Source organism: Microcaecilia unicolor, chromosome 4, assembly GCF_901765095.1.
Source record: "Microcaecilia unicolor chromosome 4, aMicUni1.1, whole genome shotgun sequence".
Lineage (NCBI taxonomy): Eukaryota > Metazoa > Chordata > Amphibia > Gymnophiona > Siphonopidae > Microcaecilia > Microcaecilia unicolor.
The window spans coordinates 331,384,945-331,407,934 of NC_044034.1; the positions used below are offsets into that span (position 1 = coordinate 331,384,945).

General features: G+C 42.9%; 2 protein-coding genes across 3 annotated transcripts in view; both read left to right on the forward strand.

The window, feature by feature from the left end:
- The window catches only part of DMTN (dematin actin binding protein), a 94,183-nt gene extending 90,791 nt beyond the window's left edge, over positions 1–3,392 (forward strand). For both annotated transcript variants that reach the window (XM_030201986.1, XM_030201987.1), the window contains exon 17: positions 2,286–3,392. In XM_030201986.1, coding sequence (XP_030057846.1) covers positions 2,286–2,399 — 114 coding nt within the window. In that variant the 3' untranslated portion in view covers positions 2,400–3,392. The remainder of the gene's footprint in view (positions 1–2,285) is intronic.
- Positions 3,393–4,336: 944 nt separating this feature from the next.
- Positions 4,337–22,990, forward strand: part of LOC115469732 — a 44,945-nt gene continuing 26,291 nt past the window's right edge. The window contains exons 1-4 of the mRNA XM_030202520.1: positions 4,337–4,495; positions 17,551–17,679; positions 19,192–19,260; positions 19,950–20,014. Coding sequence (XP_030058380.1) covers positions 4,480–4,495; positions 17,551–17,679; positions 19,192–19,260; positions 19,950–20,014 — 279 coding nt within the window. The 5' untranslated portion in view covers positions 4,337–4,479. The remainder of the gene's footprint in view (positions 4,496–17,550; positions 17,680–19,191; positions 19,261–19,949; positions 20,015–22,990) is intronic.

Below are 22,990 nucleotides of genomic sequence, written 5' to 3' on the forward strand. Positions count from 1 at the left end.
CGTCGGTGGAGGTTCTCCTGCAGTTAAAAGCTGCCACCTTACGAAGATAAGTCTGTGCTAGAATGCACGTTTCTTATATTTAAAAAATGCTGGTACATTGCACAGCTATGGTATATTGAGAGATGTAAAATAAGAAAAGAAGGAAATAGAAAATTAGCAGATAAGGGTGATCTTATGAAGATTTGCACCACAACCATTTTTCTCGGAGAAGAAAGAACATGATTGTTCATATGGTGTGAGCTGCAGTTAGATCTGATGATCCCCATAAAAAATAAAAAAAACTATTTATCTCATTGCAGTTATAAGAAATTTGAGATTGCTTATTAATGAGCAACTGGAGACAGTGGCCTTTGCAGTGGTGGGAGAAGTGGAGGTATTTCAATGCACGTGACGGGCCAAGGGGGGCCCTGCTGTTTGCAGATAAGTCTGAGAATATCAGTGTCCCCCTCCTACTATTGTTCCTCCTAATATGGAATAGATATTACTGCTCTTCTACTCTTACTGCTTTTGCTAATGCTTGTCATCTGTATCTATTGCCTACGGATTGCACTGTATGAAATGTCCTTAACTAGAAGTTGGGAGGAGGGGTGGAATGGTTAAAAAATATCTGACTGTGTAAATTTCTTGTTGGTATCTTCAGTAGAGAGGTGTGGTAGCCATGTTAGTCCACTTTTAAAGGTAATCAATAGAAATAAAACAAAACATGGAAAAGAAAATAAGATGATACCTTTTTTATTGGCCATAACTTAATACATTTCTTGTTGGTATCTGGTTTTTTTTTTTTTTTTTTGGTGTTAGCCTTCCATGTTTGGCTTACTATAGATGGGTAATACTCTACCAAGCCATCCGTTAATGTTTTGTATATTTCTTTGAATGTGAATTGTTTCTACAGTTCTTTTGTATAAACCGAAAACCTCAATAAAGATGGATTAACTTTTTTTTAAAAGGGGGGCATACCTGTGGGCAGAGCTCGGGTGGGGTGTGGGTAGGTCCCACATTTATGCTTGTAACTTATGCACTCAAATGCCCCCTTTACGTGCTATTTATGCCTGCCTTTTACATGGTGTAAGTGATAGCATCTATGTGTTGGCATTTTGCATGCTGGGTACCCAGATGCTGTTATATTTGCCTTGCATTTTATCACTCAAATTTGGGCAACCTGTATAGAACTGACACTTAGGTGTATATATATCAGGGGCGTAGCTATGGCGGGCAACGGGGGTCTGGGCCCCCACAAATTTCATCCGGGCACCTGGTTTGACTGGCGGGGGTCCCCAACCCCTGCCAGCCAAAGCCTTCTTCAGCGTGGTCTACGGCGCAGCCGCGTCCACTGCCTGACCCCTGCTCTTCTTTCTTCTTGCACCTCATGTGCACACTGAAGCTCAGCATCAGCGTGCACAGGAGAAGCAAGAAGAGCAGGGGGCAGGCAGCAAATGCGGCTGCACCGGAGACTGCACTGAAGGAGGCTTCAGCTGGTGGGGGTTGAGAACCCCCGCCAGCAAAAGTATGTTTGTGAGGAGGCAAGACGAGGCAGTGGGGGGGGGGGGGGGGGGCAATGGGGCAGCACTCAAAATGTGCCCCCAATCTTGGGGCTCTGGCCCCCTCCCACCTTGAGGTCTGGCTATGCCCCTGATATATATGTGTGGGTGTGTATATATATATATATATATATATATATATATCTACTATAATAAAACTCACCCTCAACGTTCTGAGGACACTGACATCAGTGAAGCCAAGCCCTGACTTCCTTCAAAAGGTTGGAAGGTTCGTGGTGGTGAAGCCACCAAAATTGCTCTGGGCCCCGCCCTCGAGGGCGGAGCAATGGCAGAACAACGAAGGGGTTGGCAGGGAGGGAGGCAGGGAGGCGTGGGGGGGGGTGGGAAATCGCTCCGGGCCCTGCCCTCAAGGGCGGAGCAATGGCAGAACAACGAAGGGGTTGGCGGGGAGGGAGGCGGGGGGGTGGGAAATCGCTCCGGGCCCCGCCCTCGCGTCAAACGTCATGAAGTTGGGGGCGGAGCAATGGAAGAATAACGAAGGGGTTGGCCATGGAGGGAGGGAGGGGGGGTGTTGGCGACGAACACCTTGCTAGTGCCTGTTTCATTTGATCTGAAACGGGCCTCTTTTACTAGTATATATAGATATAGATATATATAGATATAGATATATATAGAGAGAGATGTGTATATATATATATAGATAAATATATGTAAGGATACAGGTTTGCAGATGGTATGTGGAATGTTTGACACAGCTGCTTCCTGACTCCCCCTCTGTTCCTATAGAGACACCTGTCCCCAGAAGAGTTCCATCGTCTCTTTCAGATGAACATAGAAGAGTTCAACAAACTGGCCCTGTGGAAGAGGAATGATATGAAGAAGAGAGCCTTCCTCTTCTGAGCCACACCCTGGAAGAGGGTACTCCAGATCCTCTGATCTACCGGCGCTTTACAGACAAGAAAGAGAATGAGAGAATCCGTCCTCTCTAAGCATCCAGAACTGATTTTGGTAGTTGACGTTTCCTGACTTGGTGCAGAAATGATTGTGCAGTGGGGCAGGAAGTGTACCCAGGGCATGCCAGTACCCTGGCTCTGCCCTCCCTGCCCCAGCAGCAGCCTTCCCCTACCCATTCCCCCCTCCATCCCCCAGCCAGGGGCTGCACCGCTGCCTTGTAAAATTCACGCTTTGAAAATTAGTGTTTCATTGACAATGTTAGAGCTGCACTATTTTACTATTGGTAATAAGAGGTGACCTTTTATCTCTACGGAGAGGAGCAGATGAGAGGTCACAGTGCATCACGGTTGCGCATAAGAATGAAGGGTTGAACAAGTAGAATATGGATACGCTCCATATAAGATGGTTGCGTTTTGTCAGCAACGGATGAGATATTACATTGGGCCAGTAGAGTGAAGGAGCGCTGTAGTGTATCACTATTGACAATATTTTATACTGGCTCAGTCCTGAATAATCGCTTGCCCTGTAGCAGTATACACACTAATCATAGGAAGAAAGTGCTGAATCACTTCGATAATGAGAAGTTATACATTTAGCACTATAGAAAAGGTCACTCTGTACCAAAGCTGAGTCAGTGATGAGATCCTCAAACTCCTTCATTTTCCCCTATGTTTCCCCTTATCCTTACACACCAGGCTGAGGAGACCCTCCTGTAGGGTAAGACCCTAGAGTGTGGGTACAGCCTGCCCTTCTCTGCATCTATTGCACAGCTGGAGGGAACCTGGCTTGCAGGTGGACACTAAAGAATGTATGTTCCTGGAGAATCACAAGTCCAGAGTTGCCTTTCACAGCTTCATGTTAAAAGTGACATTATTATAAATAAGCTTCATGGCTTCCAGACGCACACCCCTTCCTGGATCTCTCTCGTTTTGTTATTTTGGGGTGCAGGGTGGGTGGGATGGGGTTAGGTTTTATTGTTCTGTTTGTTTTTGCTGCTATTGGACAATTCCTGTGAGTGGGTTTTTCTGCTTCTTATTAAAGGTGGTGTGGCATTTATCAGGACCTGATGGATTGTTTGACTTTTTTTTATGGCTTTTTATACAATTCAGGAGGGAATGAAGAATGCTGGGTTCCAAGAACGAGGAGAGGTGCTCATTAAGTCTCTCTGATTCAGAGGTAGCAACACTTGGTATGGTGGCCATGGCTAGGTGGGGGTATTGAGTGTGTATCTGGGAAAATATCCTGGAGCTGTGAAGTGTTTATGTACCAGAGAATTGAGGGAAAGGCTAAAAAGGAGAATTTCCAAAGCTATTTACTTGGGGGGAAATGACCTGGTCAAACACTGGCCCATCAAGACAGTTAAATTTTATGCACGGGGTTCACGAAAGTGTTTACTTTTCAGTGTGTTAAAAAGGGTGTTTCTGAGGGTGTCTTTAGGTCAAATAAGTAAAGTATTCATGGAGGATTTCATTTTCAGATCTGCACCTAATATTTCCTCTGTGCACACAAAAAACGATGTGCAGAATCCATGGGATTTTTTTTCACACACATATAAGCAAATATTCTATGAAACATTGCTTACAAGTACCTATAGACTTTATACATAGGCAAGCTACTGAATATTGGTCCCTGAATCTACTGTAGAGACTGAAAGGTATGGGGCAGGAAATTATTTTAGTGCTGGGCTTGGAGTACTGATTTTCTGGGGGGGAGGAGTTGTAGGCTGGAGAGTGCTGTAGTTCAGTGCTGAGGATGCTGGAGAGATGGGGTGAGGTGCTGTGGGTGCTGCAGTGTAGGGACCTGCTTGCAGATCCTCTGATGCCCTGTAGATGGCAGTTTTAGCTTGCCCTGTCACACTGGCCCTTCCTCTCGGAATCCTGGGATCGGCAAGACATGGAGAGCCCTCTCCCGTTGCTGCACTGAGCTGGATTGTCTCTGTCCTTCCATTACTGTTTTGCTGAGATTCTGCTCCGTGACCTGGGGACTGTACAGCTGCATCCTGGAAGCAGTTATGTAACACCACAGCATGGAGAAACCAAAAGGTAAGAAACCAAGAGTGACTGACTGCTTACACTATCATTCTTTATATCTAGTGAGAGAAATTCCTGCCCTATCCCCAGGCATACAATACTCACAAGCTCTGGCTGACATTTCAGTCACAGCTAGACAGCCTATTTATTCGATTCTATTCTTGTGATTTGCAGTCCACACTAATCTCATCAATAGATTCTAGGCAGATAACAAATCATAGACATCTAACCAGATACAGCCATTTACAACAATCGTAGATTACAGTTTAGGCAATTGCATCATAATACCAATTAAAATAGTATGTTTTTAAAACTGTCTGACAAAGAAAATATGATGAAATTCGTCTTGCATCCACCGAAAGATTTTTCCACTGCTTCGTTCCCTGATATCCAAAAGAATTATCAATTAATAATTTTAAGCGAACAGATTTTATTGAAGGAGAGCCAAGTTTCAACAAAGATTGATAGTGGGAATTTGTACGGTTAATTGGAGATGAGAGATTAAACCTTCTGGATCCATACCATATAAAGTTTTATATACTAAAGTTTTAAAATCACTCTCTCTTTAATAGGGAGCCATTGCAATTGTTGCAAAAATGGAGTAAATCAATTATATTTTTTAGCTCCAAACATTAGATGACCTGCTGTATTTTGGAGCACCTACAGTATAGCCCACAGTTTTGCTGTAATCCCACCTTACAAAAAATTGCAATAATCTAATTAAGGTAAAATGATTGCCTGAACCACTACCTGAAAACTTTCAGAAGTTATCTATGAACGCATCGCATGTATTTGAATTTAGCTCTTTTCAGTAGTAGCTCAAGGCAAGTTACATTCAGCTACAGGAGATATTTTGCTATCCCCAGGAGACTTACACTCTAAGGCTCCGATGATCAATTCCCTACACTGTTCCAAAACAGCGCCCTAAGAATATTGCCGGAATAGCACGGGAAACTAACTCCTCAATGATCAACGCTAATAACATGCAAATTCAAGCCATTACTAGCGTTGAGCATTCTGAGAGCAACTCCCTTATATGGTAGGGAAGCCCCGCACAGCGAATCCCAGGATGCATTGGGCAGGGCAGGGCATTGGTATTTTGAAGGCAGCACTGGAGAGAGGAAGGAGTGCTACTCCCTCCTCCAGCACGGAGGTAGAGGGGGCAGTTTGGCCACTAGACTACCAGAGAGGGTGGGAGATTTGGGTTGGCAGCCCACTTGGGCCACCAGGTATGTTTTTTTTAGATGTGGGAGGTTAGGGGGGCTGGAGATCCACTGTACTTCCAGTACCCGTGCCCTCATATCAGGGGGGGGGGAGTCGGGGGGCTGGAGGTCCACTGGACCTCCAGCCAGCTGTGGGAGCTTGGGGGGCACTAGGTCACCAGGGCCTTGCTTTTGGAGGGGGATCCGGAGGTCCAATGGACCCCCAGGGCACGGTGGCAGCCCGGGCTGACAGTGACAGCCCAGGCTGCCTGACTCTTATGGGGGGGGGGGGGGGGGAACAGAGCCTTAACCCTAATGCCAGCTGAGCTGGCAGTAGGGTTAAGGCACTATTCTGCCCTTATGATCAGAGCTTTGTGGAATACAAGCAGAACTCATTTAAATCTAATTTAAATAGTTCTGTGCTATTGCCTCGCTCGGGTGCTGTTTGCCCGATGATCATGGGGGTGCAGGTAAATGCGGACGCTAGTCTGGCACTAGTGCTCTCTAGCACCCGCATTTACCTTTGATCATCGGGGCCTAAGTGTGTACCTGAGGCAGGGGAGGTTAAGTGACTTGCCCAAGATCACAAGGAATCACAGTGGGATTTGAAACTTGATTGCCCAAACCACTGCTCTAATCACTAGGCTAGTCCTCCACTCCCTCCTGTAATGGAAGCTTCCCTCCTTCCCATGCACAAAACAGAAGGAGCAGATTAATCCCCTCCCTTTCTGCACTCAGAAAGGGGCAGCCTCCCCATCTCCTCTCTCCTATTCTCAAGGTTGGTGTAAGGGTATTAAGCACCCTCTGTGAATCTTCAGCCTTGCACCTTTCCCCTACCCCACTAGACTTACCTACTGGCAACATGTCCAAAGAGATTTGTCTGGGGGTTCTTTCCCCATGAAATAAATACAGGGTTGATAGGTACTTTGCACCTAGAGGTAGCTGAAGCTGGAATATATATTCATAGCAAATGCTGTGCTCCTGTATATCATACATCAGGCTGCTTTGTTATCATTTGGTAGGTGGAGAGGGTTAAAGAGGCAGCTGTGGGTGTGGCACAGAACTTGGGGTCTGACACTCAGAAAGAAGCTGCCTATTTTCTGGACATGGAACCACTTTCTGGGCTCATTTGCCCTTTTCAGGGCCTGAGAGGTTGAAGGGAGCACTAAATTCCAGAAATTAATAATACCATTTCTGTTTCAAAGGTAACCTAAATATAAAAGTTTTCTTCTAAACATGACACAAGGATAGAGACCCAGTCACCCACAGGATGGGAGGAATCGTGGATGGGTGCAGGAATACAGCGCCTGTCACCTCTAGGGTTGTAGAGCTATGGGATAGATGCGGGAATATGAAACCTTTTAAGATGAGTATTTGATATATTAATTAAAATAAGCTAACTAAAAAAACGAATAAGAACAAAATGAAAAATGCATTAATAAATGTGAACCAATGAAGAGTGTTGTGCTGAAATGATTGTCATACAGTAAAGTTGACAATAGGCACAGCTGAGGTCACTGGGAGAAATGTATTCGTTATATGGACATTTGAATTATATGGATACAACGATAATTAGGTGGAAGCTAAATCATTTTTGTTTGGGATATGAAACCTGTCATCTCTAGGATAGGGATGCAGAGCCTGCAATCTCTTGTGCTGGAGAATTTTGGTATAGTAACAGGATACGGTTTCACCTCTAGGATTGAATGGATTAGGGACACAGAACCTGTCACCTCTAGGGTTGGAGGACTCTGGGATAGATACAGGGTGAAAAGTGGTCTAGTGGTTAGAGCCAAGTCAATCACAACAAGGGCGACGAAAGGAAGGGAAGCAGCAGGCGATGTACAAACTTGCACCTCTATTGGACATACAAGACTCGACACGAGCCATGTTTCGGCCCGCAACGGCCTTCCTCAGGCAGTTTGCACTCATCAGAGCTCAAGCACTTTAGAAGAAAAGTACAAGGATTATCCTTTGTCATAAATATTGAACACATCTGCACCATTCTAGTTTCAACAGCATACATACAAATTTGAGAGACTCCTGAGGAAGGCCCTTGTGGGCCGAAACACAGCTCGTGTCGAGTCTTATATGTCCAATAAAGGTGATTGACTTGTCTCTGTGGCTACAAGGGTTTCAGTTCTTCTGTTTTTTGGTTGTGTCTAGTGGTCAGAGCACCAGGTTGACAACCAGGCAACCCCAGTTCAAATCCCACTGCAACCCAACCCTAGATTGTAAACCCTCCGGGGACATAGAAATACCTTAATCTGCTATTGAAAAGGGTGTGAGCTAAACCCGAATAAATAATACAGAGCTTCTCACCTCTAGGATTGATCGCCACAGGGACATAGAACCTGGGCTGTGTAGGTCATAGGATGTCACCTCAGGGATAACATGCTTTTGTAACATCATTTTATATTAGTACTGTAAACAGCTTAGTATGACTTTTTTCATTTAGGTAAGTTAAAAAAGATTTTAAAGAATGTGTTAGAGAACCTCTCACCTCTAGGAAGGCATGGCTCAAAGGATGAGTACAGCGATTCAGAGTCTGTTACCACTAGGACTGGAGGTTCAGGAGATGGACACAGGGATAGTGGGCTACATTAGACGGTTAGATATTGAGTTTGGTTGGTGACATCCCGTATGCCTGCTGTCCCCTTAATGTTTCCAGTGGAATTTATGGTTTCTGCAGGTCTGTTTCATATGAGGGTTATGAGTTTAGAGTTGGAAAATACCGAGTGGACTGCTCTTGGCATAGGATATGTAGAATTAGGCTGGGAGGTTTGTGGGGGTGCTGCTCAAAGATCCTGTTCTGCAGTATCAGTACAGGGTCTCCCTGTTCTCATGTGAGGAATTCCTGATGGAGTGAGGAGGAGAGGTAGGAGGGTTCCACAGGACCCTGCTCTCAGCAAGAGATGGGAGCAGTGTGTAGGCTATCAAAACAGTTCCAAAATGTCAAAGGTTTAGGGTGAAACATTCCTTCAGTTCTGGAAAAAAATAGTGTTGTTTCTGTGTGGGAGAGCAGGAGTTCTGGGAGTTTATTCTACACACATTAACCAAGGACCTTCATCTTCTAAGATGGGTTAGTCCTTTATAGCAATAATCTCTGGCCTCAGTCTAATAAGTGTGCATTAAAACCATGCACTTGTGGGTCGATGCTCAGAACTCCTGTGGTAAGCCAACAGCGCAGTAACTATACCGCTGGGATGGCTCAGAAACCTAACTCGCCAAAGCTCAAAGGAAGTGGTATGCACGCTGTAAAAGTGAAAGCGGGGGGGAGGGGGAAACGTGCTCGGTGCATGCGCAGAACAGTTTCACGGTAAGCTCAGCTCCTGTGTGCATGCACCTGGCAAATCCGAAAGTGAAGCACACATTGGTGTGTACTTTCTGCACCTTTAAATATAAGCATTTAATTAATTATTTTTTTTTTTAACTTGGAAGTCTTATAGTTAAATACAGGAAACAGTCGCCAATGTGTGCTTTCACTTTTGGATTTGCTCTGACTCGCACACATTTGTCTCTCACTCACTACCAGTGATTAGGGGCTTGCATGGGCTTTCTTCTTACATAAAAACCAGCAGATTTTAAAGAAAGAATCATGAGAAATTCTCTCTTCAAATACCCGGATGTCCTATGGAGCGCCCACATACGATGTGACCCCAGACCTGGATTTTCTGACCCCATTTGGGGTTGTGACCTACAGTTTGGGAGGCTCTGGTCTATAGGATTAGGAATATGTGAACAGGCCTCATTCAAGAGTCTAAAAACAGATATATATTGAATACAATGAGTGATGAATACAATACAAACAATATAAAACAGAATACAATTAAAAACCATAATACAATTTTAAAATATATTTATACAGATAAAAATGATGAACATAAAAAGTGTGTATCAATAAAAAATATGTACTCATAAAAATGTCTTGTTTGTTGTTAATGATAACACATATAGCATAATTTTATAATTGATTAAAAAATATATATATATATATATATATACAGAGCAAGAGAATAAGGATGAAAATAGAAACAGATGCACACGTAGATAAAAATGTGAGTGGCCCATCTGAGTTCTCCCAATGCCATCAGAAGCAGAGGTATGTTAACGGAAGGAAGTCACATTGTAAACATTAACATTTTTCCTGCTCCTCCTCTGCTAAACATTCTCATCATCATAACTCCAGGCATTTGCCCTCCAGTTCCTCTGGTATAGAGGAACACCTCCAGACTCCTTCACTTATTTAGCAAAATACTTAAGCTCCCTCTTCTTTAGAGCACTCTAGAGATTCTGACTCTCCACCTTTTAAAAGAACACTGTGAAGGGGTGGGAATGGAAGTAAAAGAGAGTCAAAAGCTGGGGTTTGATTTTTGTTGGGGTTGAGATGTTGACTTCTTTGGTTTATGCTCCCTTAGACATTAATAGAAAGCAGTTAACCTCCCTCCCACTGGTTAACTGCTTTCTATCATTGTTGGACAGAAATCACCACTGACAACTGGGTTCTCTCAGTCATCAGCAATGGCTACAGACTACATCTCACCAGACTTCCACCGAGTCATCCTTCATCGTTTCATCCACCTCCCTCCAATCAACTCTCAACTCTACAGGAAGAAGTCAAGTCTCTTCTGCAATCCCACTGCATCAAAGAAGTACCATCTCAGCAGAAAGGTCTCAGTTTTTCTCCAAATACTTCCTTATTCCCAAAAAGAAGGGTGGACCTTGCCCAATCCTAGATCTCAGACAATTGAACACATGCACATGCAAAGAAAAATTCTAAATGAATACCTTTTCAACTATTTTTCCACTCCTTCATCAAAACAATTGGTTAGTCTTTTTGGACCTAACAGAAGGTTATGCTCACATATCAATTCATCCATCCTTCCATAAGTTTCTGCATTTCAAATGTCTTTCATGCCATTACCAGTACTGAGTTCTACCTTTCGGTCTCTCATCCACACCACAGTATTCAAAAAGCACTTGTTAATGGAAGTGGCTTACCTTCAAACGCAAGGACTATCAATATTTCCATACCTAGATTACTGGTTAATCTCTGCCCCCTCCCCTCAGCAAGCTCAATTACCCCTCTAAACTGTGATTCGTCTCATGCAATCTCTTGGCCTTCTCATCAACTTCGAAAAATCAGTCCTTCAACCTTAACAATCTCTAGGATTTATAGGGGCACAACCCTTCACCCCCATGGCCACAGCTTTCCTACCTTTTCACAGAGCTCAGCAAATTTTAACTCTAACTGCAGCTACTCTTTCCATGTCTCAAGTTCCAGCAAAGCATTTTCTTTGTCTATTGGGACACATGGCAGCGGCAGTACATACCATCCCATTTGCGCATCTAAATATGAGACCTTTACAATGGGACTAATGTACTCAATGGAATCAACATCACAGTCACCTCATGATGGATCTTCAAATCACATGCGTAATGGATTTTGAAAAGGATAAAATAAGTATAGACATCTTACTGCGAGGCAAATACTTTTATCCCCCTTACATACAGACCACACAACACTGATGCCTCTCAGACCAGTTGAGGAGCTCACACATCTTATTTTCAAACCCAAGGAAATTGTCTCCTTTGGAGCAAGCGTTCAATATAAACCACTTGGAAATGAGAGCAGTTCACAAGTCGCTTCAAGTATTTGCACTTCAACTTTCCAACCAGGCTATACAAGAACAGACAGACAATAAAGTCACTTTGTACTACATAAACAAGCAAGATGGGACCGGCTCCTTCCCTTTTTGCTAGGAAGCACCTCAAATTTGGCAATTCACACAGTCTTTCAACATCTTTCTCACAGCTGTTTACCTGCCTGGAAATCGAAATATCCTAGCAGACTCAGTCGACATCTCCAGCCTCACGAACAGTCTCTTGACCTCTCTGTCTACCACCAGATCACAGCAAGGTTCGGCCTCCCATCCACAGACCTCTTTGCATCAGATCTCAATGCCAAATGCAAGATTTTCTGCTCCCACCATCCCAGCAGGCTCAGCATGGACAAAGATGCATTCCTCATTGCTTGGTCAACAGGTCTTCTATACGCATTCCCGCCAATACTGTTAATACTATAAGTACATAAGTACGTAAGTGTTGCCATACTGGGAAACACCAAAGGTCCATCAAGCTCAGTATCCTGTTTCCAACAGTGGCCAATCCAGGTCACAAGTACCTGGAAAGATCCCAAAACAATACAATACATTTATGCTGCTTATCCCAGAAATAAGCAATGGATTTTCCCAAGTCCATTTTAATAATGGCTTATAGACTTTTCTTTTAGGAAGCTCTCCAAATGTTTTTTAAACCCTGCTAAGCTAACTGCTTTTACCACATTCTCTGGCAACAAATTCCAGAGTTTAATTACACGTTGAGTGAAGAAATATATTCTCCAATTCGTTTTAAATTTACTACTTTGTAGCTTCATTGTGTGTCCCTTACTCCTAGTATTTTTGGAAAGAGTAAACAAGCGATTCACATCTATGCATTCCACTCCACTCAGTATTTTATAGACCTCTATCATATCTCCCCTCAGCCGTCTTTTCTCCAAGCTGAAGTGCCCAAGCAGTTTCAGCCTTTCCTCATAGGGAAGTCATCCCATCCCCTTTATCATTTTTGTCGCCCTTCTGTGAAGCTTTTCTAATTCCACTATCATCTTTTTTGAGATGCGGTGACCAGAATTGCAAACAGTATTCAAGGTGCAGTCGCACCATGGAGCGATACGAAGGCATTATAACATCCTCATTTTTATTTTCCATTTCTTTCCTAATAATACCTAACATTCTATTTGCTTTCTTTACTGCCGTAGCACACTAAACAGAGGGTTTCAAAGTATCATCAACGATGACTCCTAGATCCTTTTCCTGGCTGGTGACTCCTAACATGGAACCTTGCATCATGTAGCTATATTTTGGGTTCCTTTTTTCCACATGCATCACTTTGCACTTGCTCACATTAAACATCATCTCCTATTTGGGTGCCTAGTCTCCCAGTCTCATAAGTTCCTCTTGTAATTTTTCACAATCCTCTTGCAATTTAATAACTTTGAATAACTTTGTGTTGTCAGCAAATTTAATTACCTCACTAGTTATTCCTTTATCTAGATAATTTATAAATATGTTAAAAAGCAATGGTCCCAACACAAACACCTGTGGAACCCCACTATCTACCCTTCTCTTTAGCCGCCCAGACTGGGAGACTGGGCGGCTAAATCGCAGATGATGTTTAATGTGAGCAAGTGCAAGGTGATGCATGTGGGAAAAAAGAACCTGAATTATAACTACGTCATGCAAGGTTCCACGTTAGGAGTTACGGACCAAGAAAGGGACCTGGGTGTCGTTGTCGATAATACACTGAAACCTTCTGCTCAGTGTGCTGCTGCGACTAGGAAAGCAAATAGAATGTTGGGTATTATTAGGAAAGGTATGGAAAACAGGTGTGAGGATGTTATAATACCATTGTATCGCTCCATCGTGCGACCGCACCTTGAGTATTGTGTTCAATTCTGGTCGCCACATCTCAAGAAAGATATAGTAGAATTGGAAAAGGTGCAGCGGACGACTAAAATGATAGTGGGGATGGGACGACTTCCCTATGAAGAAAGACTAAGGAGGCTAGGGCTTTTCAGCTTGATGAAGAGATGGCTGAGGGGAGACATGATAGAGGTATATAAAATAATGAGTGGAGTGGAACGGGTGAATGTGAAGCATCTGTTCACGCTTTCCTAAAATACTAGGACTAGGGGGCATGCGATGAAACTACTGTGTAGTAAATTTAAAACAAATCGAAGAAAAGTTTTCTTCACCCAACGCATAATTAAACTCTGGATTTCGTTGTCGGAGAATGTGGTGAAGGCGGTTAGCTTAGCAGAATTTAAAAAGGGGTTAGACAGTTTCCTAAAGGACAAGTCCATAAACCACTACTAAATGGACTTGGGAAAAATCCACAATTCCAGGAATAACATGTATAGAATGTTTGTACGTTTGGGAAGCTCACCAGGTGCCCTTCGCCTGGATTGGCCACTGTCGTGGACAGGATGCTGGGCTCGATGGACCCTTGGTCTTTTCCCAGTGTGGCATTACTCATGTACTTATGATAATTCTGACCATTTAACCCTACTCTCTGTTTTCTATCCTTTAACCAGTTTTTCATCCACAATAGAACACTACCTCATATCCCATGATTTTCCAATTTCCTCTGGAGTCTTTCATGAGGTACTTTGTCAAATTCCTTTTAAAAATTCAGATACACAATATCAATTGGCTCATGTTTATCCACATGTTCGTTCACCCCTTCAAAGAAATGTAATAGATTGGTGAGGCAAGACTTCCCTTCACTAAAACCATGTTGGCTTTGTCTCATTAATCCATGCTTTTGAATATGCTGTGTAATTTTGTTCTTTATAATAGTCTCTACCATTTTGCCCAGCACCAACATCAGGCTCACTGGTCTGTAATTTCCCAGATCACCTCTGGAACCCTTTTTAAAAATCGGCATTATATTGGCCACCCTACAATCTTCTGGTACCATGATTTTAAAGATAAATTACACATTACTAACAATAGTTAGTAAATAGTTAAAAATAGTTCTGCAAGTTAATCTTTCAATTCTATCAGTACTCTGGGATGAATACCATCCAGTCCAGGTGATTTGCTGCTCTTCAGTTTGTCAAATTTTGTCATTACATCTTCCAGGTTTATAAGATTTCATTCAGTTTCTCTGACTCATCAGCACTGAATACCATTTCTGGCACTGGTATCTCTCCCACATCTTCCTCGATGAAGACCAAAGCTAAGAATTCATTTAATCTCTCTGCTATGGCCTTATCTTCCCTGAGTGTCCCTTTTACCCCTCGGTCATCTAGTGGCCCAACTGATTTTTTGGCCGGCTTCTTGCTTTTAATATACCTAAAAAGTTTTTATTATGTGTATTTGTCTCCATCATAATCTTCATTTCAAAGTTTCTCTTTGCCTTCCTTATCAGTGCTTTGCATTTGATTTGCCATTGTTTATGTAGTTTACTATTATTTTCAGTTGGATCCTTCTTCCATGTTCTGAAGGATTTTCTTTTAGCTCTTATAGCTTCCTTCACCTCACTTTTTAACCATGCCGGCTGTCGTTTGGTCTTCCTTCCTCTTTCTTTAATAGATGGAATATATTTGGCAAGGACAAAGCTCAAATCCTGTTAATAGTCCCATATTGGCCTTGTAAGCCATGGTTTTCTCCTCTTCAATTGCTCAGCCAACTACCTCCAATCCATCTACCTCCACTTCAACACCTTATCACTCAAGATCAAGGCTCCACGTTTCTTCCCAACATTCATTTGCTAGCACTCACTGCCTGGAAACTGAGTGGAGACCATTCAAATCTTTAAACCTATTGGCAGATGTGGAACCTATTCTTCTACAGTCCAGAAAGCCTTATGCCAGAAGGTCCTATGCACTTAAGTGGAAATGGTTCTCCAGTTAGTGTTCTTCTCACTCTCAAGACCCCTTTACAAGCTCTATATCAGGGGCTTTCAACCCAGCCCTCAAGCCAAACCCAGCTAGTTGGGGTTTTCAGGATATCCTCATTAAAGTATAACAAGATTAACTAATAGAATCTTCATCAGACAAGAGACACCAGCTTACCGAGATCTTAAGTGCAACATCTATTGCTAAGAATATTGGACTTTAGATAACCCAGTTGTAATTATTGTAATGTCATTAGATAGGCATCAAGGAGCCTAGTCATGAGTATTAGGTTGAATGAATGATGCATGAATGATGTGTAATTAGAAAATAAGGCATGAAACACTAGAGATGGGAGTATTCAGAAACTATGTTAATGATAAAGCAAAATAAATAATAAAAAATTGATCAGATCTAAGGTACTATTATTAGAGGTAACACATTAAATTCAATGGAGATATCCTGAACCCCCCTTGAATTTAATGGGGTTTTCAGGATATGCTATAATAAATACTGCTACTGTTTAAAGCAGTATTTCCAAATCCTGGTCCTGGAGGCAACCCAGCCAGTCAGGTTTTCAGTATATCCACAATGAATATTCATGAGATAGATTTGCATAAACTGCCTCCACTGCATGCAAATCTATCTCATGGATATTCATTGTGGTATCCTGAAAACCTGACTGGCTGGGGTGCCTCCAGGACCAGGTTTGGGAACCACTGGTTTAAAGGCTTCAACTTGCCTCCTACTCCTTATTGAATCAGGTTGCAGGTTTACAAATCATATCATGCAACCCTCAGCTTGTGAATCCCCATGTGTGTGGCTGTTGTACATCCTGCTTGTCCACGGAGAAAGCGCTATTGCACACCCGTAACAGGTGTTCTCCGTGGACAGTAGGATACAACAGCCACACATTCCCAATCTTCCCTTCCCTCTGTTGAAAGCCAGCTCTGAACTATAACTGACGGTCTTGAGTGGTTCAAATAAGGACGGAAACTACCTAGCATGCTCAGAAACCTCTTTCAGAGGCTAACTGGTGGCATCAGCTGTGACATCACCCAACCGTATACCTGCTTTATCCTGCTGTCCACAGAGAATACCTGTTACAGATGTGCAACATCACTTTCTCGTCTGGGGGAGAGAATGAGTTTAGATCATCTCCCTGCAAGGCCCAGATTTCTGCAGCCTCCCTGGAGCTTTGTTCTCTCCCTCTCCCCATGCCAGTATGTAACAACAAGACACTAATAAGCATAAACATAAGCTGAATATGTGGGATGATTGGGGCGGGGGAGGCAGGGGATGAATTGATTTCCATTTCTACAGATTAGACATGCTAGATTGTACAGCACACACAGTCTGATGCCTGTTTCTCCAGAAGCGTGGATGAGAACGACAGAGGATTCATTCAGGCTGAAGTCTCTGCCTCTCGCTCTCTCTGCTCTCAGAGAATGGCAACATGTTTGGGAAGAGGGTCTTTCCAAGCACCCCAAAGTGCACCCAGCATCAAATGCAGACTGTAAGAGACCAGTATCCCATGAGAGGGAGAGGCAAAACCACTTAGGGGGGAAGTTATCAATGTGAGCTACTGTTAAGATAGGCTATTTTATTGCTAACTTGTGCTATTTTAGCACAGGTCCCCATTTTATTCAGTGAGGCCTAGTTACTAACAGTAAAATAACTCATCTTAATTGTAGCCCACGTTGATAACTTCCTCCCTGAATCCCTGTCTAAGGCTGGCATAGCACACTTTCTGGCCTCATGATGCCACAATCAGATCCATTAATATCAGAGAAAAGGAGGTGCTTCATTTCATAAAGGAGATTCTTTACTCCCTTCTGAGGGGGAGGACACTTTGAATTAAAATGCAACTCTAAAGCCCAAACAATATTCATTCATTCATGTGAACAGAGCTGAGGGGAAGGAGGTGACATGGCCCTTCATCAGCCTCAAAGAAAGGAATGTGTGTGTTCACCAGGCTCCTTGGTCCTCTCATTCCTGCAGAGGCTGGGCTTTTAAAACCTGAGTCAACTAACAGGCTGATCTGTTCCTGGTTTTGCCCCTTTCCATAGTTCTGATTTTCTCATTCATTTCCTTAAATCAGAGTTATGAACTCATACATAGAATGAAGCAAAATCAGGACCGGATTTGACTTGATAAGCAGGACTGTATTGAGCTACAATTGCGCTCTGTGCAACCCACTCACTTTGCCACTGCCAATTTTATACCCCCTCCATATTTGCGCCCTTTGCGGATGCACCGCTTGCACAGCCGTGGTAACTCTTATGCTCTGGCAGTTATCAGATAATGCACTTCATAGCGCTGAGACTTTGTTCATGTTTATAGTGGAAAGCTAATGACTGAAGACTAATCCCAATGCTTCCTGTTCTGTCTCCCCTTTCCCTCACTAGATCTGGACCGGCTGCTCTCTGATCTTCAGTCTTTCCTACTGATATTGGACTGGGAAAACCTCAGCTTTATTGCTCAGGCCAAGAAGAAGTCAATTGCAGAGCTCTTGTCCCGACTGCAAGACCCTCCATGTACGTATCTTCTGACAACTGCAGGCAGAAGGACCTGGAGGTGAAAAGATTGGTCTGTCTGTGCCCATCCCCTTAGGTGACAGACTGTGTATCCCTGTGTTAATACCCGAGCCCGCCCTCCCCCCCAGTCTTCTGTATAGCACATACCAGATGTACACAGCATTGTACACATAAGAGAGCCCCTGCTCCTTGCAAGTTAGTGAAGAGATAACGACTAAAAAAACAAATATGAGACTTTAAGATAACAGGGGGCCATGATGAAGAAAACAAACCAGGGAGAAATAACCGAGGAAGGGTAGGGCTGGTGTAAGGGTTTTAAGACCCCTAAGTAAACCCTTAGCCTTTCACCCCCTCAGTCACATCCCAAGGCCTCCGAACACAGATTTTAATAATTCAGCTCAACAAACATGATCACTCCAACACTGCCTCTAACAGAAAAGTCAGGTAAAAATGTGTCATTGAACATCATACTTTGTTTTGATGGCAACTTCCAAAAGCCAGGTGAACCTGGCTCCAAGCTGGGTTACCATATGGCTCCAGAAAAAGAAGGACGGATTGAGCCAGCCGGGTTTTACATCCATTGCTTTCAATGGAAGTAATTGAGCCAGCCGGGTTTTACTTCCATTGCTTTCAATGGAAAGCAATGGACGTAAAACCCGGCTGGCTCAATCCGTCCTCCTTTTTCTGGAGCCATATGGTAACCCCCACTGGACATATCTCTGTCACAGCATTAAATACCCTTGGACTAGACCTACCCCCATGAGCCCTCCAGTCTTAGAGATGTCAGGCTCTCTATCCCTCAAATTGGCAGTAACCTGAATACTGAGCAACAGGAGGGTTGGAAGAGCTCATATTGAGGATCATCATTTATCATTTATTCCTTTTATATACCGTTTCTTATTGCAATTACAAAACAGAACGGTTTACATTAAAAAATACACCTCATAACCAAACAAATAGGATGCACTCAGAATCATTTGGGGAGATGGGAATCAGCTTTTTCCAAACCATTGTGTTGCCATGTCATTGATGGAACCTGAAATTATTCTTATGGAGAAACATAGGGACCACTGCTGGGATTCCCTGAAGGACAGGATTACCAGCACACTTGAAGTCTTCAGGAAAAAAAAACGTGGTATTATCCCATTGCACGTATGGACCATTAGTCTTGCCTTTCTTAGAGGATGTTAAGGGAGTAGAGCTAGCTAGGCCTCATTCAGTCTGTCCCTTATGACCTGGGGCTTGTTTGGGACATCAGATGTTTTGAGGTTCCTTTTTAAAATGTCACTTGCAGAGCATTCTGGGATCTCTAGTTCTGTATTGCCTGTTGACTTAGCAATACTCATTCAGAAACTTCGTGGTGGGGACTGGGAAATGAAAGGAAGTGCTATGGAAAGGATACATGACATATTTGGTTATCATGCTCACTCCTTGGCTGCAGCTGGCAGATGGTACTTTGGCTGTTCTATTGTATCTCATGGTGCCTTCTCTCTGCTTCTCTTCTTTCTGTAGCTGACGATGCTGCCTATATGACAATGAGCTGCAGCAGCTGGAGTGATTCTGCCAGCAGACCACACAATGGTGAGCAGGTTGAGGGTGCTGCTCAGGGGTAGGTCCATCTGTAGCAGCTGCTGAGCCAGTGGTTACGTATAGGTTTGTGGAACTGGACTGCAATGTCTGGAACTTACAGGATGGCACTGATGACAAAGTCAGATCATGGGATGTAGGTTCAGCTGTCACTTCAGGCCTGGATTTATGGCTAATGCTGCTATGGAAGGAATGGGGGGAAAGAGTGAGCAAAAGGGTGGCAGTGTATATCTCAGGGCAGATTCTTTTTGAGAGTTGGGCAGGGTATTCACCTTCCTGATGAGTTTGATGGGGTAGAGTATTACCATCCATGGGATCTTACCAGGTACTGATGACCTGGCTTGGTCACTGTTGGAAGCAGGATACTGGGCTTGATGGACCTTCAGTCTGACCCAGTATGGCAACACTTATGTTCTTAAACTGAAGGGGGAGAGCAGAGTATTCCATCATTGAGCAAATGAAGGGAGAAGGTATTTCTCTCCATGGAGAGCTGGGGGAGAGTAAGTTGCTCACATTCCTACTACCGGAGAAATATTCACAGCTCTAAGGAATGAGGGAGAAGACAGGGATTCATCCAGGTTCATATTCATGTCTCTGTCCAGTCCAGTTTCCAGTTTATTTGTCAAGGCTGAATTCTGTCCCAAGTTGGAGCACCAACAACTATTCCTCTTCCTTCTCTGCAGGAGCAAAGATGACAGAAGGTCCCAAGTGCACCTCCCCGATATCATCAGGGAAACTGCAGAAAGAAGTAAGAAGCATGTAAGATATCAGTACCTCCGCCAACCACATGGGGTAGCTCTCTATGAAGAACCCTATGTGACAAGACAGGGAGAAGTAGCTCTCTACTAACACCCTTAACTGTGTGACTGTGACAGGGAGGGGTAGTTCTCTACTGACACCCCTAAATGCTGCTTGTTCCTTCCCTAGCCTGAGGTGCCCCTCCCCCCCACACACATCTCTGAGATTTAGTTTTTCTTTAAGTTCCCTTTTCTGCAATGTTTTATCTCTACCTTATGTTTTACCTTAAACTCCAGGAACAAAAAATGGGGAATAAATACATAATTTTCTTTCAGTCTCTATGTTTCTAGGGTTATGTATCTGCTAATATCTTCCTTGCTATGCCCCACACACTTTATTTATTTATTGCATTTGTATCCCACATTTTCCCACCTCTTTGCAGGCTCAATGTGGCTTACAATACATCATGAATAGTGGAAATTGGAAAAGAATAGACATTTGGTATTATAGAAGGTTTTTGGGTTACATGATAATGTTAGAACATGAGAGTAATATAATAAGAAAACATTATGAGACAATTCTGGGTACATGTGGGGGAGGTCACATGTGTTGATCTTTGTGGTATGTCTTGTTAAAGAGATGGATCTTCAGTAGTTTGCGGAAGTTGGTTAGTTCATAGATCGTTTTTAGGTTGCGCGGCAGCGCGTTCCAGAATTGTGTGCTCATATAGGAGAAGGTTGATGCATGCGTTAGTTTGTATTTTAGACCTTTACAGTTGGGGAAATGAAGATTAAGGAATGTGCGAGATGATTTTTTAGCATTCCTGGGTGGTAAGTTGATCAGGTCTGACATGTAGGCTGGGGCATCGCCATGAATGATTTTGTGAACTAGGGTACATATTTTGAACGTGATGCGTTCTTTAAGTGGGAGCCAATGTAGCTTTTCTCATAATGGTTTAGCGCTTTCATATTTTGATTTTCCGAATATTAATCTAGCTGCAGTATTCTGGGCTGTCTGGAGTTTTTTGAGTATTTGTTCTTTGCAGCCAGCGTAGAGTGCATTGCAATAGTCTAGATGACTAAGTACCAGTGATTGTACCAGGTTACGGAAGATGGTCCTTGGAAAGAATGGTCTTACTCTTTTTAATTTCCACATTGAGAGGAACATCTTTTTGGATGTGTTTTTCGCGTGGCTTTCAAGTGTTAGGTGTCGATGGTAACTCCAAGAATTTTTAAGGTGTCCGAAATTAGTAGATTCAGTTTTGGTGTGTTGATGGTGGTGAATTTGTTCATTTTGTGTTGAGAGGTGAGTATTAGGCATTGGGTTTTTTCTGCATTAAGTTTCAACTGAAATGTATCTGCCCAAGAATGCATGATTTGTAGACTTTGGTTGATGTCGTTGGAGATTTCCTTTAAGTCTTGTTTGAATGGGATGTAGATCGTTGTGTCATCAACGTATATGTATGGGTTGAGGTTTTGATTTGATAGTAGTTTAGCCAATGGTATCATCATTAGATTGAATAAGGTCAGTGAGAGGGGGGATCCCTGTGGAACTCCGCATTCAGGTGTCCATGAGGCTGATGTAATCGAATTTGATGTCACTTGGTATGATCGTGTGGTTAGGAATCCCTTGAACAAATTGAGCACATTGCCTCCGATTCTGAAGTACTCGAGGATATGTAGTAGAATGCCTTGATCAATCATGTCAAAGGCGCTAGACATGTCGAATTGTAGAAGTAGTATGTTCTTGCTGGTTGCAATCATTTGTTTGAATTTAGTCATGAGCGTTACTAGTACTGTTTCGGTACTGTGGTTAGAATGAAATCCTGACTGGGAGTCATGTAGTATTGAGAATTTGTTTAAATAGTTTCTGAGTTGTATGGTCACCATTCCTTCCGTTATTTTGGTTATTAAGGGAATGGATGCTACTGGTCTATAGTTGGTTAGTTCACTGGCATTTTTCTTTGCATCTTTGGGTATGAGGGTGAATAGAATGTTTCCTTTCTCCTTTGGGAAGAGTCCATTTTGTAGCATAAAGTTCAAGTGGTTCGTTAGGTCTTTTATAAATTGTTGAGGGGCCGATGTCATAAGGTTGTTTGGGCATATGTCTAGTTTGCAATGAGATTTGGCGAATCTTTTAAGCGTTTGGGAGATGAGATCCTCCGATAGTGTCTCGAATTTGGTCCAAATTCTATCTGCTGGGTATACTCCAGGGTCTGGGTCTAGACAGTCTAGTAGTACGGCGTAATCGGTGGGGCTGACAGGTATTTTAAGTCGCAATTGTACGATTTTCTCCTTGAAGTACTTCGCAAGGTTGTCAGCTCCTGGTTCTTTGCTGTTGTTTGTGACTGGTGTGGTGTCTAGTAGTTTATTCACGAGTTGGAAGAGTTTTGTTTAGAACTGTATTTTTCTGCCTAACCACTTGTAACCACTTGCCTCCACCTACCCTCCTTTCTTCCTTCCCGTTCACATTAATTAATTTGATTTGCTTACTTTATTTATTTTTTTGTCTATTAGATTGTAAGCTCTTTGAGCAGGGACTATCTTTCTTCTATGTTTGTGTAGCGCTGCGTACGCCTTGTAGCGCTATAGAAATGCTAAATAGTAGTAGTAGTAGTAGTAGTAAGAGTTTATGTGTGTCCTTGTAGTTTCGTCCAACTACAGTTTTGTAATACAATCTTTTGGTTTGTCTGATGGTATATTTATATTTTCTTTGAAGTTGTTTCCAGGCGTTGAGTGTGGGGTCGTCCTTCTTTTTATTCCACGCACATTCTAATCTTCTGACTTGTGTTTTGAGTTTTTTTCAGTTCATCATTGAACCATTTTTAAGCTTGATCTCTTTAAGCTTGATCTCTGAGATTTTATCTCTTTCTGTACTTTCTCCGCTCTATCTTCTGGTTCTCTCTCCTTACAGCTCCTCCCCTGTGTTAACAAACAATAATTCTGACTGCTATTCCAGAAACCTCAGCACTAGCAGTTCAGATGTG